This window comes from Chamaea fasciata, unplaced genomic scaffold (genome assembly GCF_029207755.1).
Source record: "Chamaea fasciata isolate MVZ Bird 193981 ecotype frontalis unplaced genomic scaffold, bChaFas1.0.hap1 SCAF_2, whole genome shotgun sequence".
Classification (NCBI taxonomy): Eukaryota; Metazoa; Chordata; class Aves; order Passeriformes; family Sylviidae; genus Chamaea; species Chamaea fasciata.
In genome coordinates this window covers 90454550-90470714 of record NW_027094087.1, presented here as the reverse complement: position 1 = coordinate 90470714, position 16165 = coordinate 90454550, and the positions used below count along the sequence as shown (strand labels likewise).

General features: G+C 42.0%; 1 protein-coding gene across 1 annotated transcript; it reads left to right on the top strand.

Annotated features, from left to right (window-relative positions):
• Positions 1–746: 746 nt before the first annotated feature.
• On the top strand, positions 747–15627 carry LOC136285497 (guanine nucleotide exchange factor DBS-like). The gene is made up of 4 exons (XM_066176747.1): positions 747–894; positions 11240–11438; positions 12363–12572; positions 14183–15627. Exons 2-3 carry the CDS (start codon positions 11261–11263, stop codon positions 12479–12481), a joined length of 297 nt encoding a protein of 98 aa, XP_066032844.1. The 5' UTR covers positions 747–894; positions 11240–11260; the 3' UTR covers positions 12482–12572; positions 14183–15627.
• Positions 15628–16165: the final 538 nt, after the last annotated feature.

Here is a 16165-nt window from a genome sequence, read left to right as displayed (position 1 = left end):
CTTGGGGGTACCTGAATAAAAAAATAAAATAGCTGGTGTTGGTTGGCTTGTTGACTTTTTTTTTTTCTCTCTCTTTTTATAAGGGGAAAGCAAATCCTCTTACAGCTGTTCAATTGTCTGATCAAGATGTAAACACAAAAAGTGCTGTTACCTTCATATACACATTCCAATAAAAACAAAACAAAACGCTGGGAGCCAAACACTGAAACACCAGGAAACATCAGCACTGAGGCTGCAAAACTTCACATGGCACACGGCATACCTCTCCGCTATTACAGAACCGCGGAATTGTTTGGGTTGGAAAAGACCTTCAAGATCACCAAGTCCAACCCTTGACCCAGCACTGCAACTAAACCATGTCCTGAAGTGCCGCAGTTCCCCAAAAGACGAGGCGATACTCCTACAGGTAGCACAGCTTTCCTGGAAACAACCACTTTTCACGGAAGAAGGCGCGCCAAGCCCGTCGCTCCAACAACCCCTCCCTACCCGCGGAGCACCTGCCCTTCGTAGCCCGCGGCGAGGAGACGGCGGAGCTCCCGCAGCCCTCACAGGTGCTCGAGGGGAGCGCGGCGGGCACGCCCGGGGCGGGGTCGAGCTCTGCGCTCCTTTCCCTCGCCCCGCCGCACAAAGGGCCCCGGCCGCCCCCCGCGGAGCGCGCACGGGGCGGGGGCCGCCGCTGGCGGGGCGAGGACCGGAGCCCGGACAAAAGGCAGCCCCTCTCCGCCGCCTCCCCGCCCGCGGGCGGGGCCCGGCGCCGCCTCCCCCGCGCTCCATCCCATCCCGCTCCCTCCCTCCCGCGCCGCGGGCCCCGGCAGGAGGCGCTGCCCCACTCGCCCGGGCGAGCTGCTCAGCGCCGGCGGCAGCGGCCACCTGGTCCTCCGGGCAGGGCGGGAGGTGAGTGCGGCGGGCGCCTCATGGCCCGCGGCAGCCCGGGCGGGAGCGGCGGGGTCGGGCCGCCCCAGCCGGGCCAGCCCAGCGTGTCGGGGCGGCGCGGCCGCACCGCGCTCACCCGCGGCTCTGCCGGCGGCGTGCCTCTTCCTTCTCTCTGTTTTGCCCCCCTCAGTTTCGGCGGCGATAGTTTCGGGCTGGGGGAGGAAGCCAAACAAAGGCAAGCACGGTAACCTGCCTGAAAACGTGCGGTCAAATAAAAACCGGGGCGCTCGGCACGGGCTGCCCTCTCCTCCCCGGGGGCGTGGGGTAGCCGGGGCTGCCCCTGCCCTGCGGTGTGCTGGTTCGAGCGGGGTTTGTGCCCTCGGCGTGGCTTCCCCGAATCGCATCCCCGAGTTATATCCCCGAACTAGAGAAACAAAGCGGTCCTTTGGTATGAAGAAGGTGTTTCAGATGCGGGGTGTTATTGTTGGCTGGCGTTACCTGCAATGGTTAATCACAGGGACTATAAAAGAGGATGTTTCTGCCGCTTGTGGTGTTTATTTACCTTTTGTATTTCATTGGGGCTGGACTATTAAAATAAATTTGCCAGCTGTGTTTGTAGATTTGTTGGTGGTTTTGTTGTTTCGGGTTCGTTTGGGTTTTTTTTTTTTTTACTTCTGTTTCTGTTGTATCTACAAAAGGAAGGAGATTTAAGTGTTTGTTATCTAAAAACAAGAAATAAAGGTTTATTTAAAGATATTTTTAGCCCAAAACCTTGAAAAGGAATTTAAAACTTTATCTCGATGGACTTGGCAATGTCAAGAGCCTATTTGCTCTTGCAAGCTCTTTATTTCCTTTATACAGCCAGTTTGATTTAGTGATTTCAGAATGACTGAGAATGTGAATAGCAGAAAAGCTCAGAAAGCAAATAAGTAGAAGCCAAATTTGTTTTCTAAAAGATTTTTCTGTAGGTTGCCTTTTATGATAATCATAAGTGCTTTTTGGAGTTTTTTAGTACACAGCTTTTCTGGCTTGGGGAGTGGTTTTATGTGCAGTAGCAGAGTCTGTGTTATTAAAGGTACGTACCCTGTGCAAGTTAGCATGTTGAAAGAGAAAAAATACTATTCTGAGAAGTAAACATCGTTTCAGTAGAAGGAGAGAGGGAAAAGATTTTATGTGGACCCTAAGTCAAGAAGGTGCTAAAGCACATGGTTAATAAAGGCACAGTGGTAGAGTAGGGATTTGAGCATTGTTTTTGTACTTGATGTTGCACGTCCTTTCTTGTGTTTTGGGCCTTGCTGCTACCACACGACCCTCTTTCCCATTCTTATCCTTTCTGTAGGGAGGTCTGGGTCACATGCACGTGATTTTTTTGTGTGTGTGTTGAACTTTGCAATTCTTGGGTTTCAGATGGCTTCCAGAAGTGATATGCTTCACTGATTTGGCGCTGGACTATACAAAAGCAATTAATAGAAGTTGCATGGAAAGGCCCTTTTGTTTTTTTAATGATGGAGTTCTGTAAAATCAGTCTTGAAGGCAGACACCTGTGTGCACTGTTGAGGCTTTGCAGGAGCTTCAAAATAGCTATCAGATTTAATTGTCTTAAAACATACATCTCCTTGAAGCTTGGAACGCAGTGCTCCTTCCACAATTAAAGTTGTCAGTTGCTGTTTCTAACAAAATTACACTGTTGGATAAATCTGTAACAACTTCATTAGGGAGCATTGATCATGGTCACTTAACAGGAAATTAAATCCAAGTAGACCGGAAGAGAACTTGCCTCTTCTTTCCTAAACCATTACCTTTACCTTGCACTTAGGTTCAACAGATTCTGCAAGCACAGGACATTGCCAGTGCTCTCCATCTCTGTAGACAGGCAGTTGGGGAAGGTTTCTTGAGCCTTAGGAAACCTCAGCCATGCCTTTTTTTTCCTTCTGTGTGTGTGATGGTAAAAGGCTGAATGCTGAAGCTGCGAGTCTTGAGGGATTTCTTGGTGGGTTATTGCAAAGTCCTTTTGATCTGCCACAAGCTGGGGTGGAGGGGAGGAGGAAGAGAAGGGACATGTGGAGTAGATGTTCTGTGAGCCCTTTGAAACTGGACACCCATTATATGTTTGTCAGCAAGTCGGTGGTATGAAGTGACCCAAGTGATCTCTCAGGGACCTGTGTCCTCTAAGCTGAGCAAAGCACGTACTCCTGTTTTACGGTCACTGAACAAAGGCACTCTCCTTGGAGCTTTCTGCAGAGAGAGCTCTTAGATGTTCCACGTTCTGATTTCAAGAGAAACTGCTAATATTATGATGCTTGTTCCCTTGATAAATAAATTAAAACCCAGAATGTGCCATGTACTCACTGACCTTCAGAAAGTAGCATGTGTTTTTCTTCTTTCAGCCGAACTAGCCTAGGAGTTGGGATTTGTGTGCTTGGCCACAGGTACCTCTGAGTTAAACGGGATTTGTGTAGCGTCCTCATGCTGGTGGGCAGCATCTTGTGTTTGTCATGGCTTTGTGCATGGAATAATGCCTTGGTGAGATGGGAGTTTGGGTTTATCATGACAACAACTTGAACAAGGGGAGATTTATCAGCCCCTTGAAATAAAGGGTCAAGTACAAAACCACCTCATTCTCCACAGAGTACTGCATAGCACTATCAGCTTCTACTGTGTTTCAGGCTTAATCTAAAAATGAAACCTGGCTTGTCATTCTCTGGGGTCTTGGAAAAAAATCTCTGAAATGTGATCTGAGTGAAAATAGATACAGTGAACTGTTCTAGAGAAGTGTAAGCTGCTCTCCATGCTCCTTTAGAGGACACCATGTTCAGGCCAGTATTTTATTTGATGCCTCATGGATGGAAAGAGAAATGAGTGGGAAAGAAAGCTGTGGTTGAGGGGGGTAGTATGAGGGGGCAGGAGGAAAAGTTTAGATATCTAATTCCAAATGCTTCATTTTCAGGAATGTAGGTGGTTTGGTGGGAGTTTTAAGGACTAAGAAAATTATGCTTTTGCTAATAATGATCTCTAGGCAACTGGAATTCTATAATATGGAGGTTTTCTCACATTTACTTTAGCACTCCTTAGTCTCTGACTTTTCTTTGGTTATATTCACTGAAAATATGGAAGTCTTGCATTTAACATTAGACATAAAGTTTCTAAAGAAGGAACATCAAGCCACTTTTCAAATTCCATGCCATGTAAAAGTTGAGGGCCCTTGATTTTTCCTGTTTGCAAAGGGGAAGTACGACATGTATAAGGTCCAGGTTTCTGAAGGACATGAGATGCAACTCAGGTGAGGTTGCTTACGGCCAGTTGCTTTGTCCATACCTCGTTTCATTTCTGCAAGGAGCTGCTGTTTCCTTGCCCTGGTGCCCTGCTCTGACAGTCCATGGATGGCTTGGTGTGCACTGGGCCCATGGCTCTGAAAAGGAAGAGAATTTGGCCGAGTACTTGAAACTCTTCCTGTACCGATGTGCAGAGTGGGTAGAGTCAGGCAGTAGGGAAGGCTGCTCAAATCTTGGGAACTCAGCTATCCTGTGTCATCCTAGGTTTATCTTTTTATTGTTTTTGTTAGAGGTCTTAAAATATAATGCACAATTCTGAGTTGACTTACAGAAGTAAACTTCTTATGTCTTTCTGCCCCAAAAGGAGGAAGGAAGACAGCTGACTGACTTCATTTAAACTTGTAAGCATTCCTCAAAGAAGAAGTGGCTACATATAGGATGAAAAGTTGAATAAATAAGAAAGCATTTCTCTTATGAAGCACGTTTGATTTTTTCCTTTGCAGAGGCCTCATGTTAGCTCTTGCAAAATAGTCTTGCATTTTCTTTGAAATTAGTATTTTCTACGTAAGCCTGTTGATGACTTTTAATGCTTTGTGAAAGGCTTTTAAATTCAAAATGAGACCCTTTATCTTGCAGGACTACTTAGTATTCAAGTTAAATGTTGATCACAGTACAACTCCAAATGAGAAAAAATTTAGTCTTTAAATTGATTTTGACTTAAAATGTGAGGGTATTCTACATGCCCTAGAGAGATTAGAATGGGTCTTTGTTGCTGCTGATTTTTCCTCTTCATCTTTCTAAACAAAATGTGAAAGGACTGGGAGAAGGCCAATATTGTAAAAATACAATATCTCTACAGGAAGAACTTGAGTCATTTTGTAGACTTTACTGAAATCCTAAAGTGTTTTATTGTTTTTATTATGCGACTCATTCTTTGTGGCACTCTGTTGGTAATGTATACAGAAGTGGGACTTTTCATTATAGAAACTCGGGTTCATCTGCAGTTGCCTTGGACTCTCTGGAGCTGAAGTAAGGGGCTGGTGAGCCTCAGAGGATGGACATCTCTCTTACTCCAGGGAATGCTGAAGTCGTGGGTCAAGAAGGTTCTTAACTTAGCTCAGTTTCGAGCATGATTGTGGATTGGATGAACCTGGGCTATAATGTGTGTGTAATGTATTTCGTGCTTTCCCCTTGCATGGGAAGAAAGGCAAAGCATAAAAATTGGGAAGAATGCTGGAGACAGATACGTGTACCTCTGAAATAAGATTCTCATCAGAGCAATATTGACAGATTTAAATACCATTCAGTGTATTTTGATCCATTCTAAAGTAAAGAGATACTATTATACAGATATTTGGTTCCAGTTCAGTCCAGTTCTCCTGCAGAGACCTGCAGGGTACATGGATGAGCTCTTACATCATCATCTGGACTCTGCTATCTCTTATTGATGTGGTTGTACTGAGCTTGGTGAATTACTAAGTTTAGGCCTGTTATCCAGGCTGGATATTAAACAGGTTTTCTTTATGGGCATTGGTATGAAGTGTTATCATGTATATGGAAAATAAGTGTGTGAAATCTTAGTAGGTGCTAAATTAGGAGCAGTTTTCCCCACACAAATACGTTTTATTTCTCAGTGACTGAAATGGAAAAATGATGAAAGCACATTAAAGTGCTGCACTGATTAAATGCTGAGGGAGGTAATTCACAGGGCAATCTGAAAATATCAGACAAATGGTCTTTAAAGTGAGATATATTTAAATGTTTGTGTTACACCTGAATAGAAATAATGTCTTTCACCAAGGAAATGGCTGAAGAAATTGCATCATGTGTCAGCAACAGTGATCTAGTAACAGTGCATGAGTTGAAGGTGATGGGGACCCTGGGAGTTGGGTTTAACTGCCCTGCTGAAGTGGCTGCAGAACGTGGATTTAAGTCTCTGAGATAACTGTGTGCCTTATGTAATCTGGTTACATTTGAAGATAATTATTAACTACTGCCTTTGCAATGTTATTCTTGAATTAGAGGGGGATTTTGGATGGAAAACTGGAGTAAAGTCAATGAAGTGTGTTTGCAAAGTGATTGAAATACGACTCTTGCTTTCAAAAACTGTTCTTTTGTCTGAATTTCATCAGCAATGTTTCAGGAAGCATTTGCACCTTAATTAATGAGTAATGTGGAATTTAGGATATTAAGAATATTTTTACTTATGTACAGTTTGTGGGCCCATAAGTAGAGAGGTCCTGGCTGCAGTGAAGTCTTCCATTGCCTTTGTGTCCTGGCAAATGAATCCGAGTTCTGCCCCTGCTTTTCCTTGGGTATTTCACCAACTTCGATGTCTGCAATGTAATTTAAAGCAAACAAAAAAACTCAGACTCTCAAGCAGCACGCAAAAATGAGGTTTGGGAGCAGTTGTTCAGATCTGTAAATGTCAAAAGGAGATTTCAGTCTTGAGCTTTTTCCATGGTGTATCAGCCTAGTTTTATGCTGAGTGAGGGTATGAGTTTCTTTGGATGCTTTGAAATAATAAGAAAAGCTACGTGTGTCTTCAGTGTCGCTGCAGTGATCCAAGTGGAGATATATCCACCAGAGATGCTTTGACTATTTGGAACATCTTGTATTAGTTCATAAACCAAAAGGAGGAGTTGGCATTGTTTGGGGTTTCTTTTTTCCTCTTTTTTTATGTTTCCCCTTTTTCTCGGCAATGTTGTTCAAGTAGTTTTGTGAATGTGCAAGCTGCCTCTCTTCATGGAAGTGTGACAAACATGTAGTGACTGTCTCTCAGCCTCACACATTTTTTCCCCCCAACTTCTTTGCCATTAGAGTTCCTGCTGTGTTTTCTTAAGATCTAAGTTTACATTACTGCACTTAAATTCAAGATGATCAGTGGATTAGAAAATAATTAGGATTAAGGTCATAAATGTGTGTCTTTAACTGCATGTTTGTATATAATTATTTCTGGAAATCTTCAGGAGTTTCCATTCCTTAAAGAAAGGCAATAAATCAAAAAATTATTCCTAGAGTAATTTGCTGACTTCTGAAGTGTCGATCCAGCTGCTTTTTGGTTCACCTTGCACAGGAGCAGAGAGAAAAACTGCTGGAAGTTTCTGTGGTTCTTGTCTCCTGCAGAGGAGAGTTCCCCATCTTTGCCCCAATTCTTGGTGTAAAAAGTGGAGAACTTTAAACTTTGCTAAGTAGCTTTAAGAAGTAAAATCAATTTAGTGTCTTAGATGTAAAGGTAAATGAAAGATTTCCCCCTGCACCCACAGAATTAAAAAAATAATTGAATTGTTATGAAGTGCTTTTTTTATGAAGCCCCCTGTGCTGTTAGGGTACCTGCATGTGCACACTTGTATCTGTCACTGCACATGGCATGCCAGACAGTTGTAGAGGCAGAAGCAGCTTAAAACAGTGTCCTATTTGCTACATACATTATTTACTAGCAGAATGTGCATTAGTACAGCTGGAAGTGTTTGCCACTTTCAGTATGACAAGGAGGATGTGTGAAATGAACCTGTGCAGTTCAGCAGCTATAGTAAGAGTTGAGCAATTAGCTTTTAATTCCATTACCCATCCTCTGACAAACACTGCAAAGCCAAAGTCTGGACATAGGCAAAGAGAACTGAGGATGGCAGTATGTTGGCTAAAATAGAACAGAATTGCTCTCTTTAAACTGGGGAGAAAATGCACCTTGCTGTAATACTTGAAAGATGTTTTATCTGGAAATCTTCTCTTCTGTTGAAGCATTGCAGTAAGTGCTGGAGAGAGTCCTTTATTCTTCATGGGTGATTCCTGAGGGATCTGGTGCTAAATAATGTAAGCGCCTTTTTTTGCCTTTTTATTTAACAGATAACTCTTTTATACTAAGAAGGGTTTTTAAATGGAGTTTACTTTGTTCAAGTCTATAAAACTGACACCTTCAACTGTAATACAGAGAATGCAGACTTACTGTTAATATCCATGGTCTGAAGTGATGCTTTTACTCAATTTATTCAGCAGCTAGAAACAGAAACACTAGAAACTCTTGGATTTTGATGCTCGCAGGAGAGATTAAGATTGTTCAACTCTTTCTTATCTAAAAAAGCATTAAATTTGCCCAGGGAGATGTATATCTCCCCTACTTGGTGCTTTCCAGATAGACTTGGAAAAGCCTGTCAAGTCCCTTGTGCTTGGAGATTTGGACCGTATTTTTCTTGCCTAAATGCCTTTTGGTGGAGAGTGGAACAAACCCATCTCTGGATGTGGTGTAATTTCCTGAAGAGTACAGGGGAAGCAAGGACAGGTATCCTGGGAAGAGTACAGGGATGCAGCCCAGTTGTAGGGTTGTGGTGAGGAAGGCCAAGGTGAAACTGGAGCTGAACTTGGCGATGGATGCGAAGAGTAATGAGAAGAGATTCTACTGGTATGTCAGCCAATAAAAGGAAAGTCAAAGGGAGTGAACCCCAGCTGATAAGCAAGGCTGGTAAACTGGTGACAGTGGATGAGGAGAAGGCTGAGGTGCTCAGGCTTCACTGGCAGGCTCTCTTCCCATGCTTCTCAAGTAGATGAACTGCAAGATGGGGACCAGGGCAACAAAGCTCTTCCCACTGTAGGATAAGATCAGGATTTTGACCACCTGAGGAACTCAGATGTATTGGACCTGAAGGGATGCATTCTGGAGTCCTTAGGGAACTGGCTGATGTTGTTGTCAAGCCATTCTGCATGATTTAAAAAGTCATGGCAGTCAGGTGAAGTCCCAGGTGACTGGAAAGCATTGTACCCATCTTTAAAAAGTGTAGAAAGAAGGACCCTGGGAATTACCAAGCTGTCAGCCTCACCTCTGTGCCTGGAAGATCACAGAACAGATCCTTCTGGAAGCTGTGCTCAGGCACATGGAGGACAGGGAGATTATTAGGGACAGCCAGTATGACTTCACCAAGTGCAAGTCCTGCCTGACCAACCTAGTAGCCATCTGTGATGGAGTGGTCACATCAAGTGACAAGGGAAGGGTTACAGATGTCATTTATCTGGACTTCTGTAAAGCCTCTGACATGGTACCCCACAACATTCTTCTGTCTAAACTGGAGAGAATTGGATTTGATGGTGGACTGTTCAGTGGATGAGGAATTGGTTGGATGGTCACACACAGAAGGTGGTGTCAACGGCTCAGAGTCCTGATGGACATCAGTGACGTCCCTCAGGGGTCTGTATTGGGACCAGTGTTACTTACTATCTTCACTAATGACAAAGGGATTGAATGCACCCCCTGCAAGTTTGCAGATGACACCAAGCTGAGTGGTGCTGTTAACACACCTGAAGGACTGGATGACATGCAGAGGGTCCTGATGGTCCCTCAGGCTCAAGAAATGGGCCCCTGGGAATCTCACCTGGTTTAACAAGGCTAAGGGCAAAGTGCTGCATGTGGATGAGGGTGACTGCTGGTATTGATCTGGGCTGGGGAATGAGCTGCTCAAGAGCAGCCCCGTTGAGAAGGACTCGGGGGTGCTCGTGGATGAGGCAGTGTCCAGGTGCTGCTGGACACAATCCAGCCTTGTGCATCTGCAGCCCAGAAAGCCAGTTGAATCCTGGGCAATGTCAAAAGCAGTGTGGGCAGCAGGTTGAGGGAGGGGATTCTGCCCTTCTCTCTGGTGAGACCCCACCTGGAGAGCTGCATCCAGCTCTGGGGTCTCCAACATCAGGAAGATGTGGACATGTTGAAGTGAGTCCAGAGGAGGGCCATGAGGATGGTCGCAGGGCTGGAGCACATCGCCTGTGAAGACAGGCTGAGATGGTTGGGGTTGTTCAGTGTGGAGTAGAGAAGGCTCCAGAGGGAGCTTACAGCACCTTCCAGTATCTAAGGGAGCCTGTGAGAAATCTGGAGAGGGACTTTCTACAAGGATATTTGGAGGTAGAAAAAGGGGTAATATTTTTAAACTGAAGAAGGATTGATTATAGATTAGGTGTAAGAAAGGAAGGGCTTTTTTGTTTGGTTGCTTTGGGGTTTGTTTATTTTGTTTTTTACAATGAGGTGGTGAAACATTGGAACAGGTTGCCCAGAGAAGTGGTAGATGTCCTATCTCTGGGAACATTCAAGGTCAGGTTGGACAGGGTTCGGAGCAACCTGATTGAGTTGCTCATTGCAGGGGAATTGGGCTTTGTGACTTTATAAGTCCCTTACACCCCAAACGGTTGCAGAGTTCCCAGCTACTTTTAACAATGATTAATTATTTGGAAAGATCAAGATGTTTCCTCATGTGGAGAAAATCTTTCACAGTTAATGCTGCTTTAGTTGTTATTTCAAGAAGGGGGTGATTTTTGTTTATGTTAAAAAACAAACCTCCCTGTAGTTCTCTGGCATAAACTGAGAAGCTTGCAGGTGTTTAAGGATGTGCTTGCTCTCTTACCTGCCAACACATATAATAAGCCTGGTAATTTCTAGTTGCTTCTAGGCTGTTCTAGGCTCCCTTCTAAGGGACCTGTTGCCCCTTCCTTTTGCTCAGGAAGAGACCAGCGGTGAAGGACCTGGGTGCCATGTCAGAAACCAAAGCATCTCTTCTTCTTGCCCAAATGCAAGTGTCAAGGTTTCATTCAGTTAATTTGCTTATGAAAACATTGAACTGTAATTTTAGCCTCCCATATAATGGCAATCATAGTATCTTGTCCTTTTTTATCTTTTTTTTTTTTCATCTTTTAGATGACCCATGATCTGGTGTGTTCTTTCACCTAGTTAAAGTTGGTTTTAGAAGGTGCTTTTAAGATAAATATTGACTTGTTCTGCTGAAAATACAGAGTGATATTGATTTTTTTTTTGCCTTTATGCAGATCACATGTGATTTGATATTTATATACTGTTTTTTTTCTTTGTTTTTTTTAATATTAGCTTCCTGACCTTTGATATAAGCATTTTGAGAAATTAGAGGGAATTCAAACTTTTTACTTTGGGTACTATACCACGAATGACTTTTGTAAACTGCATATTTTGTCTTCAAATAAAATCAAAGATATGACTATCTGTATGTGATTGTTATCCTTAACATTTGAGGCTCTTCTTTCAAGTAGCTAGGTTTTTTTCCTTATGTTTTGCAGAAAATTATTTTCTGATTGTTTTTCTATTTCAGAAATCAGCTCACAGAGTTTTCATGTCTGACTACTGGTATCGGGCCCTCATCCTGTGCAAAGAAACTGGAAGCTGCAACTGTTTTGCCACAGCCAACCAGCCTAATGAAGAGAAAGAAGAAGATACCAACCATCAGGTTGTGGTGTCTGACACCATGCAGCTTGTGCAAGATAAGCAAGAGGTGACAGAAATCACGGCAGGTGAGAAAAATATAGCATATTTTGATGCTGGCTGGCTGGCTGCCAGACTGTTAAGAAGAGGATGGATGGTTTCAAGAATTTTAGCATTTGCGTCTCATCTCTAACAATGAGAGCAGGGCAGGGAGCCTAAGAAAAGGAATTGCTGAGTATTCACTGGAGGAGGCTGATGTCACCACAAAAACAAATGTTTAATAGCAGGCAGTGAAAACCTGTACTTGGGAGGACTGATGCTTGTTATAAGAAATTAAAATCATTCTGTGAATTAATTGTTTAGCAAAAAATAGCCATCCCAGAGAAACCTGACCTACCTTCTTACAGTTTTAAAATCATAGTTTTGAGAAACTGCTAAGAAGCAAGTAAAAAATACCTCTGCACCATATCACTTTACTTTTGTTGCTGTGGTCAATAAGCACAAAACTGTAGTGAGTGCTAGTTTATGTTTACTGGGACTAAGAATGCTTTTTTTTTTTACTGTAGCATCTGATCTTATATTTATTCATGCAGGAGGTTGCCACATAGTTTATATACGAATGGAAGCTTTTCCTTGGCACTAGTGCAGATGGACTGTAATTTTATAATTTGATTAGGAGTTGCATCTGATGGCATTTGGTCTTTATTAACATATCTTCATTTCATTTTGAAAAATGTTTTTATAAATCCTCCTAGGAAATTAAATTTAATTAGGTAATTAAAAACCTAAATATATTTATGCAAACCTCTCTAAGTTGGAAAGATGTTCGAAAACTGGAAAGGTGGAATTCACTGAAATACAGCTTTGCATTTAATACACAGTTATAAAACAGGGTATGACTCCGTTGTCCTAGCTGAAATGAACTAATGATGTTGCTACTGCAGAATGATTCGTAGTCTGCTCTGACTTAACAGGAAGTAGTGATTAGAGTAATAATTTTGCTTTTGTACCAGTGACGTCTCGGCTAGAAGGAGGCTTCTTTGGAAGGCAACAAGGAAAGATACAAAAAAACCCTGCAGTAATTCCAGAGGATGATGTTAGGGTTGATCAGATACGATTTCTGTGGAAATAAGGTGTGTGGATCTAGGCTACGAGAGAAAACTGAAGGGAAACTACACATATTCTGGCTTTCTAGTGGAGATCCACGCTAGTTGTGGAAGAAGGTGAATATCTGCTTGTTTCAATTTTCTTGTTGTCCATAGCTATTAGATTAGGAGCAAGAAAATGTGAATTTGATTCATGCAGAGAAGATTTAGACGTAACTGGGGCAGCTGTTAAACAGACTACTTAAAGAGTTTGTGCAGTCTCTAGCTTGCTCTTAATGAAATCTCTAGTGAAACAAACCACTGTTAGAGGTGAGCTGGGTATCCTTGATCCCATCTCAGTGATTTAAGCCAGGCCAAGAGCACGCTGCTTCTGTGTTAGAAGAAGAAACAGAGAAGTCCTGAGAAGGCACACCTGGAGTAGGAAGTCAGAGGAAAGATAGTTCTCTGTTGTGTCATCTGCAGGTTTTCAAATGGGAAATTGCTACTTCCCCTCCCCAGAAATTCAGGGGAGAGCTGTGTTGGGTTCAAAGTTGCAAGTTTTTTCTCTGCTGAAATGTCAGTGGATCAATGGTTGACTGGTTTATCGACAAAGGAAGCTTAGTAAACTGCAGGGATTGAAATGAAAGCAGTGAAGGCAGATCAGGAGCTGAGTGTGGATATGTACTTCATAGCCACGAGACTGCCTATATTAGCCTGCACATACTTGGCTATGCTAATTTCATCTTTAAGCTGTGGCTGCTGCCCTTCTATCACTGCAGTGTATGTAAAAGGGACATTAGGTTTAGTGAAAGAAGTTCTGGGCTAAGTTTCCTGGCCTGAGAAGTAGCAGATTTTTCACTGGGGATTACATCCATGTCTGGCATGACAGCTGAACTGCAAGCCATTAACTGAAACTGCAAAGCACATGATGATACTCTTCATCCCTGGAAAAAGTGGGATGTAGTTTTCAAAAAAAGGTATGTTTGTTTTCTTTTGACTTCAAGACAGCAGTGTGTAGACTGGGAAAGGTGCTTTCCCAGAGCTAGCCAGTGACTACATGAGAAACTTACTGGTACATAGTTTTCTGCTGAAGTTCATAAACTTTACAGGTAAATGAAGTATGAAAGGTTTTCTGTGCCATATTTAATACTGTTGTTGCTAGTATTGAGGATTGGCCGAATCATTGTTTGTGGGTAATTTTAACAAATCATTGCTCTTAATCCATGCAATTTGTATGTTAAGATTTTCTGACTTTATCGAGGGACTGCTAAAAAGAATCTTCTCTGGAAAGAACTATAGTGGCATAACATACTGAACATTTAAAATGAGAAGATGTTTTACTCTAGTTTTAATACTTATTTATTTCAAGAAAACAAGCAAGTATTTTTTCTGTTGGTAAAGGGAGCCATAGTGCCGTGTTCTGTGTAACTAATCCTTATAGTCTTCTCATGGGAAAGAGAGATGCTGCCATGGAAGATAATGTTGGAGTCTTCTCCCTTGTTATTTTTGACTTCTGAAAGCAAATGTGGGGGGTGTTAGTCTCCCATGCAAACTAATAATACTGTTTGATGGAGAGCATCTTTCTGCTTTTATGTAAACCATATGTTGCTGTGGCTGAAGTTTTAATTCCCTCTCCCTCCCCAGGAACTCATCTGCTGTGCTGTTGATAGTATATTAATAGCAATATTTTTACTGTAGTGTCTTCTTGGAAGTTATAATTAATATCAGGTCTTTATTGTGTCTGTAAGTGTACACACAGGGAGAAGATGCTGCATCTTGGAAGCTTTAAGAGTCAATCTTGAAAGCAATAGATGAACCAGCATGCAAAATTCAGCTTGAGATAGAGCACAAGTCAGATGGAAACATAACAACATCAGACCAGCTTGGGTGTTCTCTTGCCTCAGTTCAGATGCTGTGTGTAATTCAGCCTTCCCTCTCCTGTCTTCAGCAGAGCCTGAAAAATGGAAAGATCTTGGAAATTAATGGAGGCAGGGAAGACAATCATTAGTCTTTACTAATAATAAAAGAAAGAAATCAAGTATTTCTGTATTTCCTCAGTGACTGCTATGTTTTCCTACCTGTGTGGCATGGGACTTGAGGAGTGATGCGCTTGGAGGCCTATTTACATACAATTGTTATTTTTTTTCTCTCTAGTGATCATCCCCTTCAAATGGTTGACAACTTTTCTTTATTTGTTTGGATTTTTTTCCCTGTTCAGGTCTGTTTGGAATATAATCTTTTTGTCCAGGGGTTTTTAGCCTCCTGCCATGATGCAGCAGAGGAAACTTTTTGTGGTCTCAAGTTTTGGTAGTGTTACATCTTGGGAGCTGTAATTGCTGAAGTAGTAGGAAATAGCCATGAGGATGCTACAGTCAAAGCTTTTACAAAAGTAAGGGACTATCATGACTCTGCCCAGGTTTTGAAGATTCCAAGAATACAGGTGACATCTGACTGAAGTCTGAAGTCTCCTTAATCCAAACTTACCTAAGATGACATACTTAAGGAGTAAGAAAAATTTTTTTAAATTATTTCAAATGATAAAATGTGTATCATTTTGTCAATTTACCTGATTTTTGGCATTTTTGCATCTGAAATTACAAGGCAGCTGGAAAGACAGGGGAGTGACTGTGATGCGCCAACACTTGGTACAGCGCTGCAAAGCACAATATCAGCTGTTGCATTCACAGGCACTTAAAATGCTTGTCTGCTACACTCATGCTCTTTGAAAGAAATGTGCATGGTATCATCTTAAAATGTTAAATTGCATTGTCTTCCATACATAACACCCTTTCAGGTACTGCTCGGTGGCATTACTGAAGGTGACAGCTTTAACTAAATTACATACATCTGCAGCATCACTTGAACAGGATGCTCAGGTTACATTATCAAGACCACTGATGACTCATTACCTGCATCAGAAGAGGGAAAAAACCCCAGCTTTTCTCATAAACACTCGTACTTCTGGTAGCTTTGGTTACACTCAGAACACACAGTATAACTTCAGCTACGTGTATTAGCCCTTTGCTTCCACTAGTCAGAACTGAGTAAATACAAGATTTCAGAAGTAATGTACAAGGGAAACGTTGTGAGTATTCATTGTTATAATAACTATACTGTTTCAAATTAAGTGACTTTTCAGAAATGCAACAGTTAATGTTGTTTGGATCAAGTCCTTTCTATTCCTTGATAGTGTACAAAGGTAACCTTTAAAAATCTTAATTAAAAACTAAGAAACTGAAAACTGTCTCTTAGAAGCTGCTTTTTATTGGTAGCTAGAAGAGTGCCATTGCATTTTTGCAGAGAAGTCTTTAATTTATGCAATATATTTAGAAAGTTTCTTGATTCTAGGAGTTGTTTTGTGTTCTCCAAGAAGTTTTATCAGATTCAGTGTCTTAACAGAAGTTTAATTTTAATTAGAAAAGTTGTGTACATTGGAGTATGCTTCCACTAACAGCTTTATGAAAATGTTTTCAGGGGATAACTTATAAACTAGATTGATACAGCTGGAAGGTGCATATGAAAAATGAGGCTATGAATATCATACTGAATATTTTTATGAGGTTGTTTGCATACACAAAAGAAATCCCAGCTAAAGTGTCAAGACCAAAATATGTGAGGCAATTAAAGATTTCCTCTTTGTTAGAATTCCAGAGGCATATTCAAGAAGACCACTTTGTTTCATGGGTGTGACACCAATGTACTGCCATCTGATTAACATTGGTATGTCTTCT

Excerpts from the sequence above, each read along its gene's own strand:
- LOC136285497 (XM_066176747.1), top strand. The coding sequence starts at position 11,261 with ATGTCTGACTACTGGTATCGGGCCCTCATCCTGTGCAAAGAAACTGGA. Across the intron at positions 11,439-12,362 it reads GGTGACAGAAATCACGGCAG|TGACGTCTCGGCTAGAAGGA; the intron begins GTGAGAAAAATA and ends CTTTTGTACCAG.